Genomic DNA, 19,031 nt, shown 5'->3' with positions numbered 1-19,031 from the left:
GGGTTGGGTTCCGGGCGGGAGGGCGGCCCTTGCAGCCCCTCCGCGGCCACGGGGCCTCCCCTGCCCTCCGTTCGGGTTTGGGCCCCGGGTGGCAGGCGGGGCCCGTGTCCCCGCGAAGAGCAGCTGGACTGGCTGGTCCCGGTGAAAGGGGCAGCGGGGCCGCGCAAGACCCAGAGCCCAGCCAGCCGAGCTGAGCCCAGCTCAGCTGAGCCCAGCTCAGCCGAGCTGAGCCGAGCCGCTTCCGCCCTGTCCGCAGGCTCCTCATGTACGATGCCACCTGTCAGGCTGCGCACGAGGTCGCTGAGAAAATCCAGGAGCGAAACCGCTGCCAGAGGAACGGGGAGAGCGCGACCAAGGTAGCRGGCGGGAACGGGGCACCGAGCTGGGTGCCGGCGCTGCGGGCTCGGGCGGCTCCGTCTTGGCGAGCGGCGCCTGCCAGGCCGCCCTGCCTGTGGCCGTCCTGAACAGCCTCTTCTCAGAGCAGAAAAAACAAAGGAAAACTTAGTGATCTCATGAGAAGCGTTTGTTACCCGAATTGTTAGGGTAATAAATAGTAGCGATGATCTGTGTGTTCTGTAAGGTGGTCATAGTGCAAACAAGAGCAGGGTTTCCCGGTTGGTATCTGCCTTCCGACGTCCTGCACGTGTGTCTGGCTGTAGGAGCAGCGAAGCTTCCGTGGAGGGTCCCGCGGCTCTGCCGAAGGGCAGGCGGAGCAGGCGCGGGGCCGGGGCCGGCCCGCACGTCCCCCCTCCGTGCTGCCCCCCGTGTCCCCCACTGCGCGTGTCCCCCGCCGCCCCGCGCAGCCCCTTCCCTCCCGCAGCGCCTCTGCCACTGCTCCCACAGGAATCGCGCAGTGTCCYGTTTTTCCTTATGGCTTTTCTAGCCGAGTGCGGTGTTTAACCCAGATGAGAAGCAAGCCTTGGCGCTTCCGCTTGTATTTTCAGGTTTGCCACCTTTTTGTGCTCCCTGCTTGAAAGATTAAGTGGAGCAACAAAAGACAGAACCTGAGGAGGGTGCTGGCTGTCGAGCTACAAGCCTCGTCCTTCYCTTCAAGCACCACAGGAACCTCCTCGCCTGTCTGCGAGGCASGACGTCAGCTCTGCCCCGCCTGCATTACGTGGGGCGCGCGTGGAAGGTGTTCTGAATATTGCACACTCGATAATAGGGGGTGTTCCTTTGCTGTAATTTGCATCGTTAAAAGCACCAAGCGATGCACTCAGCTGACTGACTGCCCCGTGCAGTGGGGCTGCCGTGTGATGTGAAGCCTCCTTCACCAGTCCCATTTTGGGGAGCTTTTAAAACATAATGTGGTTTTTGAGATTTTGGAGAAAGCTGTGCAGGCTTGTAGAAATAATCAGTGAGGGAGCCGAGGACAGGCCTGACTTGCAAGGGAGTTTCAGGAGGCGRGAAAAGCAGAGTAGGGAGGGATGGCCTGGGAACGCCCTTCCCTGGCTCTGGAAGGACGTGCGGGCTGGCACATGGAAGCAGCGCTCGAAGCGGCGGCTCGCCACACGGCGCGGGCTGGAAGTTGTGCATGTAGATTCCAGGGATGGAAGCCTAACAACAACCAAAAAGCTTCCGGCTTCATTCCTGTGTGTTTATAGGGGACAAAGGTCCCCGTTGTGCATCGCTGTTGTTTGTGACGTGCCTGGGCAAAAAAAGGAAGGTGGCACGAGTGCTGTTGGAAGCCTTTCCTGCACCGTAACCCTTCTGGGTTATGTTTTATGGAAACATTACACACTTGACTGACTTCTTCATAAAATCATTTGTTCCATGCTCTGTGCTTTCCAAGTGCCATTTCCCTTAATCCATTAACAGTTAAAGATGAATATTTGGCAGTGCTTGATTCTACTACAAACAAGTTTCCAACAATGAAAGAGCTGTTTTCATAACAGAAACCCATGTTGAGAAATCCATGGCTGAGCAATCATATATTCGACGATTAGCAAACAATTTAACGGCGAGAAAGTCTTTGTACAGCATTTGCCTGGCAGGGAGAATGTAAACAGCTTTTTATTTTTATAGTATTTTACCATTAGTATGGCTTAAAAAAAGCCCTTCTTGGTTATTGCTGGATAAAAATAGAGCATAAAAGCTAAAATGGAAAGAAAGAAAGCACTTTAGGGAGGTGTTTTAAGCCAGCACTCGCCTCCATGATCGCCAACTCATCTCTATTGAGGTGCCTGAACTTTCGCTGCTTGGATTTGTTTTGGTTCGTATCTTTTTTCTTWAAAGGCAGTGGAATAGTGCAGTGTGTTGTTACAGGGCACTCTCTGGCCAGGGAAGAAATTGCCTGGCCAGTTTCTGGCAAGTTGTCCCGAGGCGGCTCATGTGCCYGCCGTCCTCTCCGCGCTGCTGCCCCGTGTGTCGGGCGCGACGCTGCCGGAGCACGGAAATGAGAGCCCAGGCAAATATTCCTTCCTCCCTGCCCTTTCAGCACTCGGGGCACCTGAGTTTGCTCACGACTRTTACCCACAGCATGGGTAATATCTTGTCTATAAGGAGGACACAATTCCTAATTAGGATGCCTTGCCTTTGTAATGTGATTTTCCTAGTTAYGTGCCAGATAACTGTAATGGGAAGGAATTTAAGGAAAAAAGCAACCTGGAGGATAATGTCAGCCTGATTTGGGGGAAGGAAGAGGAGAATTCCCACAGGCCTCAGACAGGGCAGGAAGGAACGTGCATGATTTGACTGCCCTTTTGGTAAGGCCAGACCCATGTAAACTTGGGGCAGGTCAGCAGCAAGAYGAAGTGCAGCGTCCTGGAGGGCACTGAAAAATAAAATGAAATAAATCTGAATTTCTTGGGGAAGAGCTCAGTGGAGGAGAGATCCAAACCTGTAACAACCGCCTCTGTAATCATGAGTGCTGGGCAAGAAACCTAATGACAGCAGAAGCTGGCGCCTCTATTTGCATTAAAGATCAGAGGGAAGAACTGGAAAAGTAACTGGAAAATATTAAAATGTGCTGAAATATTTTGCCCATATAAAGGAATCTGTTTATAAAGACTTGAAAGAGAGCTCTCTCCTTAAACAGCATTAATGCATTAGAAGAGTGTTTGCGAAACCGGCCCCCTTTATGGAATTGTTCGGCCTGCGGAGCAGTTCGCTGCGCTGTTCCCTCGGCAGCTCTGGAGGTCGCTCCTGTCCCTTTGGAGGGGAGCGTCCCTGGGGCTGCTTGTGCTGTCACCTGCGCGTGGGAGCACGAAACCCTGCGAATGAAAGCCCAGCCACAAATCTTTCTGCTTCCCCTTCAGCTCAATGTGGCCATCAGATCATCCCTGCAGAGCCTCAAGGAGAGGATTGATCAGCTGAAGGACTTGCTGCTTCGGGCGGTGTCGACGCACCAGATGTATCCGTGTAAACATCGTCTCTGTGACCTTCCCGTGCCGTAGGAGGGCGAGGAAAACACGCTGTGGTTGGGCCTTGCTGGGCAGTGATGCCTTGAGGTTTGGGTTTGTTTTTCTCGTGCGCATGTGGCCGTCCAGATGTAAACCAGCCTAACGAGCGTCGGGGCGGTGACCTCGGCAGCATCTCGGTGTAAAAAAAAGAGACAGGTTTCTCTTGTAGGGTTATTATTAGTCCCTAGGGCCTGACGTGGCTCTGCTGCTCTCTACAGGTGGGAGGCTGCTCWGGCTGTTCAGAAACAAGCTAATTTGCTGAAGGGGTGGTCACTTSGAGCATCCTGCAGCAGCAGGGATCTTGTCTTAGCGTGAGCCTTGTGAAAACCCTGGGGATGGTGGGTGCAGCTGCCCTGTCGCGTGAGTACCTTGCAGCAAGCGGATGCTGCTGCAAGGGACAAATCCCTGTGGCTAGTGCATAATCTCCTTAAAAGTACTAGAAAGAGAGTACTCTTTCAAAATGCACGTTGCTGAGGTTGATGAAGAAAGCCGCAGACCTGCCACTGTCAGAGTGATGGTCCTGCAAGATAYCTTGTATAGCAGAGACACTTGAATGGATTATTTTTTCTCCCGCCTTAGCTGCTGCAAAGGAGTCCTGAGGATAAACTGTAGATGGAAACCGATGCTCAAAGTGAATTTTTTCATTGTTTTCACTATTTCATGTACTGAACTTTGTTGAGAACTACTGTTGGGGTCTGTGTGATGAGCTTCAGTTTGGGTGAAATAAGACATGAAGGGTGATTTCAGCAGCGCCGTCTGCTTCGGGGCTGCCTGCATCCTCTCAAGTACTTACAAGGCTGTGCAGGATAGAGCTGCTTTCGGAAAAGTCATTCATTCCGTAAGCTTGACCCGTGCACGGGTGTTGTGCATCGTCACTGTTAGCACAGATCACTTGCATAGTAYTTTTGCATAGTAATAAATGAAAGAATTATCCTGTTGGATTATGGAGAAACCATTCTGAACTCTTAGGCTGATTTGGTAGTATTTACCCTCCCAATTTCATCCTTAATTTGAGATCGGGAAGGTCACTATTTCTGAAGCCATTTTCTTTGAGATTCGCAATCCTCAGAAACATGTTTAGAATAAAAACAGATTTCATGCAGAATTGGGTGACTTTATTTTTGTTTAGGTGTTGTATCCTTTTGAATTAAAGCGGTTATTCTGGTAGTCTTCATGACCAAGTCTGACTTGGATCGATAATACAGCTTATATCTATATGAAGATGAGCGTATTTTTAGGTATATATTCTGATCTTTGAAAATTGTTTTTCTCCGATTTGGAAAATTCCAGTTTGACAATGCAATATTAGCCACTTGTGCACCATTAGCTGGCCACATGTGTGATCCTCTCGGTGCTAAATGTAACGTTTCTTTTAAAGTTTGACCTTAACCAAGCGCCACCAGCACGCAGCTGGAGGGGGACAGGAGGCAGAACTTGGTGGACGACCTCCTCACACGACACAGGCAACTGCAGGCGTCCTACAAGAACGAAGGCCCGGAACCAGATGTCATAAGGTAGGACGGTGTCCCTTACATGTGCAGTGTGATTTGTGCTTTGAGTGTGTCTGAAGGTAACACTGATGCATCCACAGAGTTCATCTCCCTCTGCATGCAGCAAAGCACAGCTCTGCTCTTTCAGAAGTCTTGTCCCGTTCTTAGTGATGATATCAGACATGTCTTCCAAGGCTGGAGAAGACCCAAATCAATGGAGCTGCTTGGAAGTGGTAACGGTTGACTTTATCGTCTAATTGAGACTATGTTGAGCTGGCCTGATGTCTTTATGTGCGTTGTGTGGGAAAATACCTGTTAGGACAAAGCCTAAGCTTCAAAAGGTTCTGCAATGGTCGTTTATTTGTTTTGTTGGAATCAGCAGAGTGCTTTCAAAGGGAATACGCTTTAGTTTCCATTTTCGTTATATCAGAGCAGCACAGAACAATGTCTTGGAGTGAATTGTTTGCTGCCGGACCGGTCAATAGCCCGAACGTTGTCCTCTCTTCATGCGGCTCTATCTTACACGGTCCCTTTCCAATTGAAGGAGTTACGTTTGTCATCTCATTTTGAGAAATATTCCATCCAGGATGGTCTCTAACTGAGCAGGAAGAACGTGGGAGCCGTTGGTGGAAGTGTGGAGTTCAGACCTCTTGCCTGAGTTGCTCTAACGAGCTGCAAGCAGCCCCGCAGCTGGATGTGGGGGAGCCGCAGAGCGTCACTCGCAAAGCGCCTCGGCACAGCCGGGCAAAGGTTCACAGAGCTGTTTGTGAGATGCCTTTGAATGCAGCTTTTGCAGGGATGGATTGTTTCTAATGATTCATCGTCAGCCTTTTGAATTTTATGTGTTTCTAGTTACAACAGTGCTGACTTTTTGCCCACGACGTTCCACATGCAGGTATTTGCTGCCCGGCTGCCTCTGAACAGCTTGAGTTGCTCTGTAAGCATGTGTGCAACTTCCTAAGAAAATTCATGCAAGTACTTCACATCTGAGAGGTTTTCTGTCCTTCTTAGATACCAAGTTTGGTTTTCTTCAAACCTGTGACCGATGAATTTGTTACTGGGAAAGCAGAAGGCAAAAGAGGTAGCAAGGAATAAGCTTTGTTCCCAAGTGACAGCAAAGTGAAGCTGTAACTTATTTCCTCCGCAGGCCGAGCGGGATAGATTGGCCCTCTTAGTGCAGGATTAGGGCTGGGGTACTGCGTGCCAGGGGGCCACTTCGTGCTCGTGATTCGCTGCCTGATGTGTTTTGGTCTCTATTGCCAGCATTCATGCCCAAAATCCAAAGCTGTGCTACCGAGCGGCGCGACTTGCCTGTACTCGGGCCCTCTGCAGGTCACTGAATACTGCCGTGCTTGAGAGAGTTACAGCTTTGGCTAAATTCCAGTGCGGATAATTGCGTTTGCTCTCGCTAATTTTTCCACTGCAGACTCGGTTAATCTTCTGTCCTTCAAAATGCTGCAGAAGAGAGGGGAAGCTGCAGCCTCTGGGTCACTGCTGAGCTTGTTGTGTTTCCGTGGGTGGTGAAATTGCCCTTGTCTGTAGCCTGGAAGTAGTAAAAATTCTAGTTTAAAGTCACTTGTGAGCTGGTGTGCTCRCTTTGTCGTTCTTGTGAACGTGCTTCTCTAGAAAATCGTGTGTGTGCCTAGAAAACAGCAGCTGTTTGGACCTGTTTGATGAACGCGTGGCAGACGTAACGCAGGCAGCACGGGCAGGGGCTCCTGGAGCAGGTTGTGGGGCATTTTAATAGTAGTAGGCTAGTGGGGAAGGGGTTGGCCCTGTCCCCGCAGCATTTGGAAGGGCACTGTATTCACCTTCAGCCTGAGGGTCTTGTCAGTTGGAGGTGTACAGCTTTGCCCTTTCCACATGCACGTGCAACGTGGCCTGCGTGAGACAGAGCACGAGAGCCCTTCCCGGAGGGTTTGCCCCCTTTTCAGTCAGTCCTCATTCTTAGGACAGAACAAAACTTCATATAGTTATAAAAAATYACTGCTTTTGAAGCAAAAAGGCCCTTTTTATTTTTTCCTGTGGGCTTTGAATTTTTCAGGGGTGTGTGCTTGAAAAAGGCAGAGATGGTTTTCATGCTATTTTAATGCAGTGTGAAAATGAAGTGTGGATGAAAGTGCTGTTAATGTTAAGAATAAGATGATTTTTTTTCACCCGTTCACTGTGTATTTCGGTGCAGCTMCTGGGGTTATCTCCAGGTCTCACTGATAGTTTTCCTTATGGTCTCGAATCTCCTTTGATCCCAGGAAGGAGCGCGTGGTCGTGTTTTGCGCGGATCCCAGCGTAGGATGATGGAGAGGTGGGATAGGGCCGGGCGATTTCTTTTTGCGGGGACACACTGAGTCGGAGCTGCAGCCCGCTCGGYTCCTGCTGCTCCCTTTTGTTCTCCAGTGGGGGGCTGGAGATTTCCCAAGTATTTCCCAAGTATTTCCCTTGCAGTTCATCACCTTGAAGAAACTGAATGTTGTCAGTGCACCAGCCGCTACGGTGAGTTAAGCTGTAGGCTTCCCTCTGCTCCATTGATTGTTCCAGGTTTCGGCCTGCTCTTGGATATGAATTACACCGCGTTCCTGGGGCACTGAACATGCGAGGAGCTCTTGCGCCTTGCCGGCGTGGATCGGTGCGCGAGCGGCTGTAAGCTGCAGGCCGTGGCTTTGCGGCACGCGGGCTCCACGGGTGGCTTCGCAGGACGGGGCTGCTGTGAGACTGACCAAGGGCAGCGGCTTCACCCAGCGCTGCCCGGCACCGAGGGCTGAGGCAGAGAGGAGGAAAATAGCTGAATCCCAGGATAGCTTCAGACTCCGTTAGAAGTGACCAGGGAAGACGGTGTTTTCCGACACAAGATAACATCAGGGACGGTTTTCTGGCGTTGCAGGGCTTGGTATTTAATAGTTCTCTTTTAACTTCTTTAATTTAGCAATTCTCAGCCCAGTGCCTGGTGATTGCCCACCCCTTCCATAGCCCTCCTTGGAGGCCTTGTGTCAGTGGTGCAGGCAGGGCCAAGGCCTGAGTTACTGGCAAGGAAGCCAAATTCCTGTTTCTTGCTTGAAACTGGCCCYTGTGGATGTCAGGAAGTAGTTTGTATCTCCTCTGCCTGCCATAGTGTTTGTGAGGACAGGAGACGACAGCTTCTAATCCGGTTCATTTGCTTTTTGCAGCACTGTGTTTCTTCAGAGTTGTTACAGACCTCTGGAACAACCTGCTCTGGGCTTTAGCAAACTGCAAGGGCTGCTCTTCAGTGTGTCTGAAGCCTGAGAGAGAGATTTACCCGCTGCACAGAAAAATCAGCGCGTGATGTTTGATTAAGTTCTAGCAGTGACACTTTTCTCTCGTTCTGTATTGGTTTTCTGTATCTAATCCATCTCTGATGTGACAGCACAAATTTTCAGGAGTCTTTTTCTTTCCAGCAGTCATTCCTTTCATTAACCTTCTTGCACCACTGATCACATATTTATTGTCCCCATGGCCTATAATTGTGAAGGTTTCCCTAGAATTAATCTTCGTTTATATTTGGTCACCATTCAGTGAGTTTTACATCCTTTGAAAACTGCTGTAAAGCTGTTTCTGAATGTGAAGTACAGTTGCCTTAATGCTCTTAATATTTATCCTAAGTGACAACTTGGGCCAGAACACAGGGCCAGACACTACATTCGTTTGGTATAGCATTAGTTTACCTTCCGGCGTTGTCGCCCTTAATTAAGATGCAACTGGAATTTTCCAGGGGAAAGATTGTGCTGTTTACCTGGCTCTGAGTAGAGTCACTTAAATTTTCTTTAACTGGCTTTCATTAAACAGGTTCAGTGTCTTCTCCTCTCATTTCTCCCTGTAAAGAGATTTGCATGGTTTCTTATAACAGACTTTGATGGAACAGGAGTCCCAGGTTATTCATACCATTTGAAAGGAAAAGCTAGAAAAAGCAGTTGGAAATGCTACCTTGATGGGAATCGTGCATAATATCAAGCTTCTGCMAGCCTTTGGACATCTGCAGAGGCAAATGAACAGGCAATATCCCTCCTTCTTTCAGATCACATTGTCAATATGTGGATACATGTGGAGAAGACTGGTGAGTAGATAAGTTGTGTGTACTTTGACATTTTTCTTTCGATACCAGAACACACAGAAAAATGAAATCGTCGTGGGACACAAAACACCTCAAGTAATAAACCTGTTGGTAACTTTCAGCAGTGTCCATATTCTATTTTTAAACACAATAAACACTAACCCACATTTAAGTACTTTCCTATCAAACATAAGATAATTAGTTGCTAATGTCAATAGGCATTTGGATGTCTGACTTTAATCAGTAAGCCATTAGGTGCTTGAATACCTTTACTAACCTGGTTCTTATTTACGGAGGAGGAAGTGCTCTTTGGAAAAGGCGAGTGGGAGTAGCAGGGATTCTGGGTGCCTGTAGAACATTCCTTGCTTTTCTGCCTTGCCCCCAGTCACTACTGGTGTTCATCGTGTTTGTAGCTGCAATGCTCCAATAGCAAGTGCAGTTAACATTGTGCCTAGAAGATCAGCAAAACCAGCTTCTAGTAAGGCTGCCAGAAGAGGCAGGTTGTCTGTCCAGAAAGCCATTCTTGGGAACACGTGAGGCAGTAGMTCAGATCCTGGGCCCGGGCAGTGGACCCTTCGAGTGTCTTTGGCTGCGCAGTCACGAGGCAGCCTGGTTGCCCCTGCATCGGTGCCCTCCTCGCAACCCCTCCGCTGTGTCTGGGTACTTGAACCAGCTCTGGGTAACACTCTGCATCTGGGAGCACTTACATGGTAGATGCGGAGAAAAACATGCGCCGGAGCAAGCAGCTTCCAGCAGTGTTAGGTGGCYCTCCACCTACTGCAAAAGCTGAAGGTTCTTGAGCTCACCTGGAATTTAAGGGAAATTCCAGGACGATGGGGGAGTCTTCTCAGGGCTGGTTTGGGAGGCGAGCTTCTCTAATGAGCTCCTTGCGGTCAGGACCATGGTTGTGGGGAGATTGAATGTACTTGTGTCGTAACAAAGAGCAAAGAACTGGAGAAAAGTGAATCAAAGTCTTTAATTCTCAGACCTTATGCTGCCCGTTGTGCCTGCCTGCTTGTTGGTAATGATTAATGCTGGCTAGTCACAGGAAAAAATGTCACTAGAAGGGCAGCTTTCAAGGCTAAACTACTTTTACGTTATATGCCTTATGTTTGGCCTCTTTTAAGTTCTCTCAAAACTGCCTGAAGTTCCCCGCCAAAARCCGTTTCTGTGTCCAGCACTATGACTGTGTGATTTCGACATAGGCTTCCTGTGAAATGTGCTGCATCTGCAGTGGGAAGGAACGCCAAGCGTGACGTGCTCGGGGGCTAATGTTCTTTTTTCTTGTGGTCAGGGAGATCTGAGCCCCGAGCCGAGGGCAGAGGCCTGAGTGTGAACACAGCCCTGCACCTTGTCCCTACAGTAGCTGCAGCCCATCTGGGGTGCAGAACAAAGCGGGTCTCGCCAAGGACGGCTGTCCTTTCCTCTGGCTGTGATTGCATAAGATGCAATTTCTTTTTATGAAGAATTCCCCCTTCCTTTATAATTCCCCCATTCCCGAGGAGAGCAAGTGGGCTGTGGAGRTGAGGCTTTGCTTTGATGTGGCTTGCATGAAGCATTTTACAGTATCTGTAGGATCGGGCTTTGCCCAATTCTTGCGTAAAAAAGTAAGAGGGACGTAGAAAGAAGATGATAACGTCCCATATCCAGATAAGTGGCGGTTGCTCTGAAGAAAGCGTTTATGGCAGTGTATATTTTGGGTTTCATATGGCAAGGTGAGGCTGCTGTGTAATAAAATGAGTGTAAACAGGGTTCTCCAGATAACATCTGGGAGATGCTTGCCCGGCTGTGGCAGTGTCTCCTCRGTGCAGTTGATGGCAGAGCCGGCCAGGCTGCCAGCTCCGCAGGGCGAGCAGCGTGGGGCGCCCGCCCTGCCCGTGGGCCCTCTGCGGGCAGCGTGAGGTCWGCGCTAAGTGCAGGTGGGAAGCTTTGGGCTGCGGGTGCCATGGGGCTGCCCCACGGTGAAGCTGCCCGCGGGCCCTGTGGGCACCTCTTCCAGTGGCTCGGCTGCGCTTGGCCCTGGCGAAAACCAGCACGACTGGAGGACTGAGCCGCACATCACAGGCTCGCACAGAGGCTGAGGGTGGAGAGGACCRCTAGAGATCATCCAGTCCAACCCCTGCTCCAGCAGGGACACCCAGAGTTTGGGGCACCCGGTCGMATCCAGGCGAGTTGGGGAGATCTGCAGAGCAGGAGCCTCCCCAGCCTCCCTGGGCAGCCTGGGCCAGGGCTTGGGCACCCTCACACCAAAGAAGCTCTTCCTCACATGGAGATAGAACTTGTACCCATTGCCCCTTCTTCTGTCACTGGCCACCACTGAGAAGAGTTTGGCCCCCTCCTCCCTACCTTCTCTCCTTGGGTATTTGCCTGTGTTGATCAGCCCCCCTCTCAGTCTGATAAATGGCATCAGGAGCAAGGTGGCGTTTTCTCGAATGGGAGATGTGCTCCTCGTTATGTGCAGGAGGAGCCTGGGAAATGGCCTCCTGGCACCAGGAGAGTTGTCCTGGTCTCTAGGCCTCGTGTTTGAACGGTTCTGGCGCGAAGTCCTGCAATTGCGAAGGTTCCTGATGGGCTTTTTGGAAGTGCCTGTGCTCACGTGCTTTCTCCTCGTTTTGGAGAAGAGTTTTCATATCCCCATGTCAAAATAATATTTATTGTTTCATTTGCTAGCTCAAAGCTTCCTAAAACYCTCTGCCAGCCAGGGTGAGCAATGAAAGGGTAAGTGAGAGGATGCCCGCGCTGCGCTCGTGGCCGCGCAGCTCGAGCGCCTCAAAGGGAGCTGCTGGGCGGCTGTGCCGCCGAGGGCACGTCCGGGCGGCCGGCACCACGTGTTGTAAGAGCCAGGGTTCGTCGGACGTGCAGTCTTGCTSATCGTCCCCGCAAAGCTGCAAGCCTTGATGTGTGGCCTCGGTCTAAAGTAAGCACTGCTTGACTAATCTAAGTTACTTGGGGAGTTCTATAAGAATTAGCGGTGAAACAATGCCTTCGGGAAGATAAGCCCTGCTTGCTCGGCACTGACAGAGCTCCCTGATTTTAAACCCCATCATCTTTTATACTTGGGCACACCGCTAAGCCTTGTAATTAGTTAAATCTGCTCCTATAATCAAAAGCTATCCGCACACTCCACTGCTCTGTGACGGTTTCAGAGATTTACGTGATTAACTTGGCGGAGGCAGTGGGTGGCTAATTGGATAAGCTTTAATCTTCACACCACCAAAGCGAAACATGGTAAGATCAGAGGAAATAGGAAGTTATGCTGCGTTGTGTGGGGAGGTAGTTACCAAACATGTCAAAAAGATTATTGTAACGAGCAGATCACTTGTCATGACCCAACCTAGAAGAATAGGGCGGATTATTAGTGGGGAGAGAGAGAATGGTGCAAATTATTTCAAATTTGCTTGCCTTGGCTTTTTTAAAGGCAGAAATGGTTGCGGAGTTGCCTCCTTGTTAGCTAGGAGGGAGCCTTACATTCCATTTGCTTTATTTAGGTATTTTTTTGTCAAGTGTTGTTAACTCTAGGTTTTGTGGACATTCTAGAGGAACTGCCGAGYGGAATGCACTGCCATGTTCCTCGTGTCCCCAAAGGGTAACGGTCTGTTACGCTGAGACGTGTGCGCCGGGTAGCAGTTGTCACAAGACTGGGAAAATATGAGAGTGTGTTTAGTCCCCCTCCCAAAGCAACGAAGAAATGTAAAAAAAAAAAAAACATAAAATTGTGCTTCAGGGTTGCAAACCTTTGTTTAAATCAAACCCGATCTCCTTACGTGGGAATATATGTACAATTTAATGGAGGTGCAAAGGGATGAAATACAGAAATATTGCAGCTACTCCATTTCAGACGTTGCTCATGAAAGCCAGCTGGTTGTTGGCGGACTGAAGCAGCTTGGGTTCTGCTCTTGAATAATGTTCCAACATGATTAAAGTGAGATTTTGTGAGTTACAGTGAGGACTTTTTAGTCTTGCAGGAACAAAATTAATTTTCTGTTCCCAGCAGGTCCATTACTTTGAAGGGCAGATGAACAAATACTTGAAGTTTTTAGTGGGAACAAATTAAGTGGTCATAAATGCAAGTGTCCCTGGACATAGTAGGGAATGTGTAGTGCAGTGGGCACAAATGGGGACGTGTGTGTGTTGTTTATGGACAACCCAACACTCGCGTGCTAGAGATGCACACTCGTTTTCAGCAGTGGTAGTTCATTTCATGGACAGGAGATGTCTCTAGTTCCCCATCATTCTTCAAAGGACTCCTTGACCTAAGTCCTGGATTTTGCTTAAATGTCTTTGGCATAAAACTTCGGTCGTCCTCCCAGAGTATTGCAGGAAAACTGYTTATAGAAAGAGTGTATTTAACTTCTCTGCATTGATGTTTGTGCCTAATTAGCGTTTGTGATATGGAGTTTGAGGTAAGAGTTTGACCACAAAGTGTTTTCGAGCCCGTGTTTGTTTCTTACAGTATTTCAGTGTATCACAAGAAGAGGCCCAGACTCAAACTAATTAAAAAGTCTCAGCGCAATAAGTTTATGAATATTTTTTGAGAAATACTAAACATGTTTTCTGTTGTTGTTTTGGGGAAGCCTTTTGAGAAAAAGGGTAAAAATGGGAATGAAATGAGGAGTTTGAGAGCAAAGCGGGAAGCAGAGCCCCTTGCTCGCTCTCGGGAAGCGGCCCCGCGGTGCCRCCCAGCTCGGAGCAGCGGCTCCGGGTCTGTGTGCCTTGTGGTCTGTCATTGCATATTTATCTTGTAGCAAAGCACAATGAGAAGCGGAAAGCAGAGAACCCGAAATCTGGTACCGAGGAAAATATTTAAGTGGCATTTCCTTTTACGACTCAAATTTATGTACCTTGGACATGAAAAACTTGTTTTCTGGTGTAACTAGGGAAGTGTCTCTAACGCCAACAGCCTTAAGTCATAATTCTTTTAAGAGAAAACCCATAACTTGATTACTTCTACATTTAAGAGCGCGTGCCTGGCTTCTTGTTCGCGCCTGTGCCAAACCGGGCAACAGAGCAGAGCAGCTGCGTGACTCCTGCCGCCCCCCTGGGAATTGCAGTCCTGGGGCAGCCTCGGGAGCAACCACAACTGGCAACTCATGTGAGCCCCATCTGCAGCGGTGTGTCGAAGGCCCTGTCCGGTGGGAAGTGTCTTTGGAAGTCAGTAGAGCAGATGCGTTGACAATACRTGCCTTTCAAGCAGCCCTCTTTTTGGAACAGCTTTGTGTTCTACTCGTAAACTGTTTATACTGTGAGCATATAAAAAGTGTGTTGTCTGTTTTAACACAGAGGTTGACTTTTTTGTTCACTGCAAATGTAGTTCTGTCTTTGTGGTTGGAAATGCTGTGGCACCTGCAGGTGTATTTGTTACTGGAGATAGTTAGGTTCCTTTGGACAGTTTCTGACAGGATGGCAGAGAGCTGCATGGAGTTGGGGCAGATGTGTGCGGTTCCATCAGCACTCACGTTGTGCACAGAGTGCAGAACAGATAACATACGTGTTTAAAACTATAAAATTTACTGATTTTGATTTCAGRTCCAGCCTAATGACTGGAGGAGTCAAACGAGGTGTAACCAACCCATGGCTCCTGGAGGAACCTGAGGAAACCAGAGGGCTTGGCTTTGATGATATCAGGCAGCAGCAGCGAAGGATCATTCAAGGTAAAAGAGCATTTTTGTTTTATGGAAGTGTTGGTAAGACCGAGAGTGAGTCATTCTTAGAAAGTCAAGGCAGTAAGCGGTACCTCAGTTGTGTTACCCGGAGGGAAATGTCAAATTCTAGGTGGTTGTTTTCTCTATTTGAAAGGGCCGTATTGTGCAATATTCTTATCTAGGGCTATCTTCTTAAAGCAGCTTTTCAAAAACGTCCTCATTGCTATTGAAGCAATGGAATGAAGGAGAAACCACCGAAACAGTTAATAGCTCTTGTTCCTGAGTGTATCAGTTTGTAAGGCGTCTTTCTATTCAGGCTCCCGTATTCAGTGATTACCTTTTGTGTCCATTTTAGTGAAGCTGAGGGTGTAGGGAAGAAGATGCTGATGGAATCATTCCTGGGTGTAGCTTGGCTCTAAAGCCTTGCAGGGCAGCCCTGATTTTGACTGTCTCGGTGGTTTTAGTCTGCAGCAGAGGTCTCCTAGCTGAACGGGGTGTAGAGGTGTCCCTGCTTGCTTCCCACCGGGCAGCGTTAACTGTTACCTGGAAGCAGATGAGAATTCCCTGCCTTGGGGAGCATGGCAGATTGGCAGCCTGGGCGCAGCAGCAGGCAGGGGAGCTAAGGCCTCCACCTCCCTGTAATTTAAGTATTGAGAGGGATCAGATGCAATGGGCCTGCAGATAAGGCTCACTTTAATTTGCGTGTGAAAGCGAGATTAGAGATGTCCAGGAGAAGGGCAGCACCTCCGAAACTCCAGCTTTTCATTATATCTTAGATGTCCTTTCAGGGGCTTGAAAAYGGTCCAGGGACCAGACCTTCGCCTTGTTGAAGGGAACAGGCTCTGGCCATGCTGTACAATTTCTTGCCTCACTGTCTGTACTCACCTGGCTCCTCACAAAGTCTTGTGACGCTACCGCTTTTCACTTCATCAGACCACTGACAATCTGCTCTGCAGCCCCTCCTGCCGTTCCGCCCCTTGGGCGAGAAGAGCTTTGGGACAGGGGCACCGGCCGAGGCCTCCGCGGGACCTGTGGGACTGGCTGGCTTGTAGCGAGGGTGTCCACAGGGCGAGGGGCTGCTCGTGCTGCAGCCCCTCCTGTGTCCCCTCTGGGCTGGGCCTTCCTCTGCGCTCTGTCCTCTTGCAGCTTCACAAATCGCCTTGAATTCCTTGGCGCTTGCATCACCTGTTTGTATTTTATTCAAGTTAAAAGTTTCTTGGAAAATTTAAAAAGGCTAATCAGGGGGCTGCCTGTCTGTGCCAGGAAATCTCCTGCATTTAGGATTGAGTAACAGCTGGATGTTGAATTCTTGGATTTTTTTGGGGACCCTTCAGCTAAATGTCCCAGCCAGAGCAGACAAATTAATTATCCATCATTCACTTTGTTTTGGGAGCGCTGTAAGAATTAATTTTCATGTAGCGTTGATGCCGTTTTCTTAAAATATTTTAACTCTTTAAGCGCTGGTTAGATCTTTATCTTCACTTTTGCCTCCTTCGTGGTATGTAGCCTGTGGTCGTTTCAGCCCTTTTGTTCCTCGGGTGATTTCATTTTTCTTTTGCAGAACAAGATGCTGGGCTCGATGCTCTTTCTTCAATCATATCCCGGCAAAAGCAAATGGGGCAGGAAATTGGGAACGAGCTGGATGAGCAGAATGGTAAGAGTGAGACCCATAGACACTCATTTTCCATCATTTTAATTTAAGGTTGTGGGTTTTAGTCCCTGGAGAACTGCACTGTTTTCCCCACGCAGTAACAAGACACTCTGCGCATGTTGATGTGTCAACAGCTCCTCCAGATTCCCTCTCTTCGTGCCCTCGTTACTCTTCTTTGTTATACTGSCTACCCTCTTGTGCGTATGTAAGTGCAGTGCTTGGTGTATTTTCCTCAAGCCTGCCTCGAAATAGGTGCTCAGTGGTTTTTTGTGTAGTTCATGTTATACCACGCTCCCAGTGCTGATGCTCCAAGAGCACAGGTCTCTTCTAGGTAAGTGTCTGTTTGCTGCTGGCTTTCATTAGGGTGCTCTTACCCTGCGTCTTTCACGATTAACTAAATGGAAAAGACTCGAGCCAGTGATGAAAGGAGAAGCATCGTGTTATTTGCTGCAGATGACTTGGGCTTTGAGCATTTCATGGCACTGACTGCAGGCCTGGATTAAGTGCAGCATTGAGAGGGAAGGTACCTATTTTCTTTAAACTGAGCCCGTATCTAAATGGTGGAGTTGCTCTCAAGTAAAATGTGCTTTGTTACTCACTTAATTGTTCACATGACATTAACTGTCCYTAGGAGAGCAGATCCTCTGGTCTCTCTGACTTTTTCATTTCTTACAATATGGTAATAGTTCAATTAAAGCCTTGGAATCCTGCCAGTTTTCTCCCTTGCACAAAGACTTGGGCCATATGGTTTATCCTTGGGTCGCCTTGTACTTAACCACTGAGAAGGTAAATGCCCTTTTACTTGCTAATAAATGATACGCTTAATTCGGCTTCTTCCTGGGCCTGCCTTTTTGTTTTTTATCTTCCATTTCTCCATCTGTGTGCTCCCAGTGAGGGGGGTTCCCTGCGAACAATTAGGTAACATAAAGTACTATGTGGGAGCCCCGTTTCAGCTGGGAATGAAGCGAGAGCAAGGCTTGCYCATGTTTCCCTCGTATCCGTATTCTCACTGAATCCAGGAGGAATATGGAATGTCAGAAATACTTCGTTGTTTACTAAGATTGTTAAGAAATGGCTTGCGCAGCGGGGAGAAGCTACGCAGAGCACTCTTGTCGTGTTTTGATGCTCCGCCTCACACGAGCAGAAATCTTGGTTTCAGGCGTCTCTTACATTAAGCGTTGTTTAAAAAGTCGTATTAATTGTTTCTTCTGACCTAAATAGGAAACAGGTGGGAATCCTGAGTATGTTTACTAATTCTCTCTGAAACATTGGTTTCTTGTTAGGAAATTATATGATCTGTGTCCCATTTCGCTCTGGTTGCGGGTACATTTCCCAAATCCTTATGGACTCTGAAGGTTATAGAAATTGTATCCCAGCATTTCTGTGTTGCCGCACCAGGCTCCTCCTTGAACACCTATGAATTTGGGAGTATGTTCAACCCTCCTTTTTACCACTGCTGCAAATAATGCTGGTTTTGTTTGACTTGTCTTTGACTCTAAAGCAAAATTCCTAGTGCTTTCGTGCAAGCTCCTATGTAAGCTGTAGGCGGCCGCTCCTCCAAAGAGGGAGCCTTCCCCGAGCGTYGGTGGTGCCGAGCATTTCCCTATCTGCCTTTGTCTGCACACCGAGCTCGGAGGCAGGAGAGGCTGCCCGCGCTCGTCCTGCTCCCAGAGTGCCGGGAGGAGATGGCAGCCGGGAGCAGAGGGGACGTGGGGACACCAAACACCTAGCAGGTCACCCGGCTTCTCGGCCGCCAGGCCGTCACTGTTCTGCGTTGTCTCCGATTCACAATCCTGTTTTYTGTGGGGCTGCCGTGGAGCGTTTCTTGCCATTGGCATGCCTGGAAGCCTGCAGTCCCTAGCAGGATTTTCCAGTGGCTTCTTTCCCTTCAYGTGTCGTATTTTATGTCCTGCGCTTAACTTTCTACAGACTTTTCTCAGGCGTTTTGCCAATAATGTGTCACTCTGCCCAGCCAGGGTTGATGAGCATAACTGCCCTGTAATTTCCCCTTATTCAGAATGTCTTTCCTTCCTAGTGCGGAGTGATAATGGCATCACCTGTGCTGTGGGAAGGCAGGGGAGTTCGTCCTCTTCAAAGTGCTCCATCCTTTTATTTATTTCTTTTTATTGGAGTCCAATTTTCCATCCCACTGGCACTTCTGTAGGGAGCTGGAAGTTGTGCTTCCCAGTCTGCTTGGGCCATTCTCACCGTCCGCAACTCATCATATCTTAAGATAACAGCATAAAAAAAAAAAAGGCCGATAGTGCCTGATAGTGCAGCAGGCCTCAAGCAGGTCGGCAGTGTGACTGTTTCCCAGGCCACCTGGCTTCTCCTCCTTCATCTGCCAGGTTCCCTTGGCGAGCCGCCACGCCGGGTCCCCCGTGGGGATCCTGCAGGGGGGCCGGGCCCGTTGCTGCGGTCCCCGCGCGTCGGCCCTGGCTGGGCCGGGTGCCTCTGCGCCCGCCAGGCGGCCGAGGGAGGCTGAAATTGCTGTTCCGGGGTAGAGGCCGCGAAGGGCCTCGCTGCCCCACGGGCGCCCGCGTTCCCGAGGGCAGCGTCCTCGCGGGACAGCCCGGGCGGCGCCCGGCTCCGCGCTCCACGGGCCGCCCCGCGCGCCTCACGCGCCCGGAGAAAGGCTGGCGATTCCCACCAGCGCTTCCCCTGGGCCCGCGCGGAGGGGCTGAGCGCAGGAATCCTCCCCGTTGATTTGGTTGCGGTGCTTCCAAGTTTTAATCGGAGTCTCATGCCGTTCTTTGCTCAGACTCGCAGTGCAGGCCCCTCCGA

The 19,031-nt window shown here is 49.5% G+C and overlaps 1 protein-coding gene across 1 annotated transcript in view; it reads left to right on the top strand.

Moving 5' to 3' along the window:
- The first annotated feature begins 227 nt into the window (after window positions 1-227).
- Window positions 228-19,031, top strand: part of STX8 (syntaxin 8) — an 83,424-nt gene continuing 64,620 nt past the window's right edge. The window contains exons 1-5 of the mRNA XM_026043612.1: window positions 228-356; window positions 3,258-3,352; window positions 4,805-4,915; window positions 14,481-14,605; window positions 16,158-16,250. Coding sequence (XP_025899397.1) covers window positions 264-356; window positions 3,258-3,352; window positions 4,805-4,915; window positions 14,481-14,605; window positions 16,158-16,250 — 517 coding nt within the window. The 5' untranslated portion in view covers window positions 228-263. The remainder of the gene's footprint in view (window positions 357-3,257; window positions 3,353-4,804; window positions 4,916-14,480; window positions 14,606-16,157; window positions 16,251-19,031) is intronic.

Source organism: Nothoprocta perdicaria, unplaced genomic scaffold (genome assembly GCF_003342845.1).
Source record: "Nothoprocta perdicaria isolate Ctin4 unplaced genomic scaffold, notPer1 scaffold_331, whole genome shotgun sequence".
Classification (NCBI taxonomy): Eukaryota; Metazoa; Chordata; class Aves; order Tinamiformes; family Tinamidae; genus Nothoprocta; species Nothoprocta perdicaria.
The sequence above is the reverse complement of the archived record's forward strand: the minus strand, read 5'-3'. Positions and strand labels throughout refer to the sequence as shown.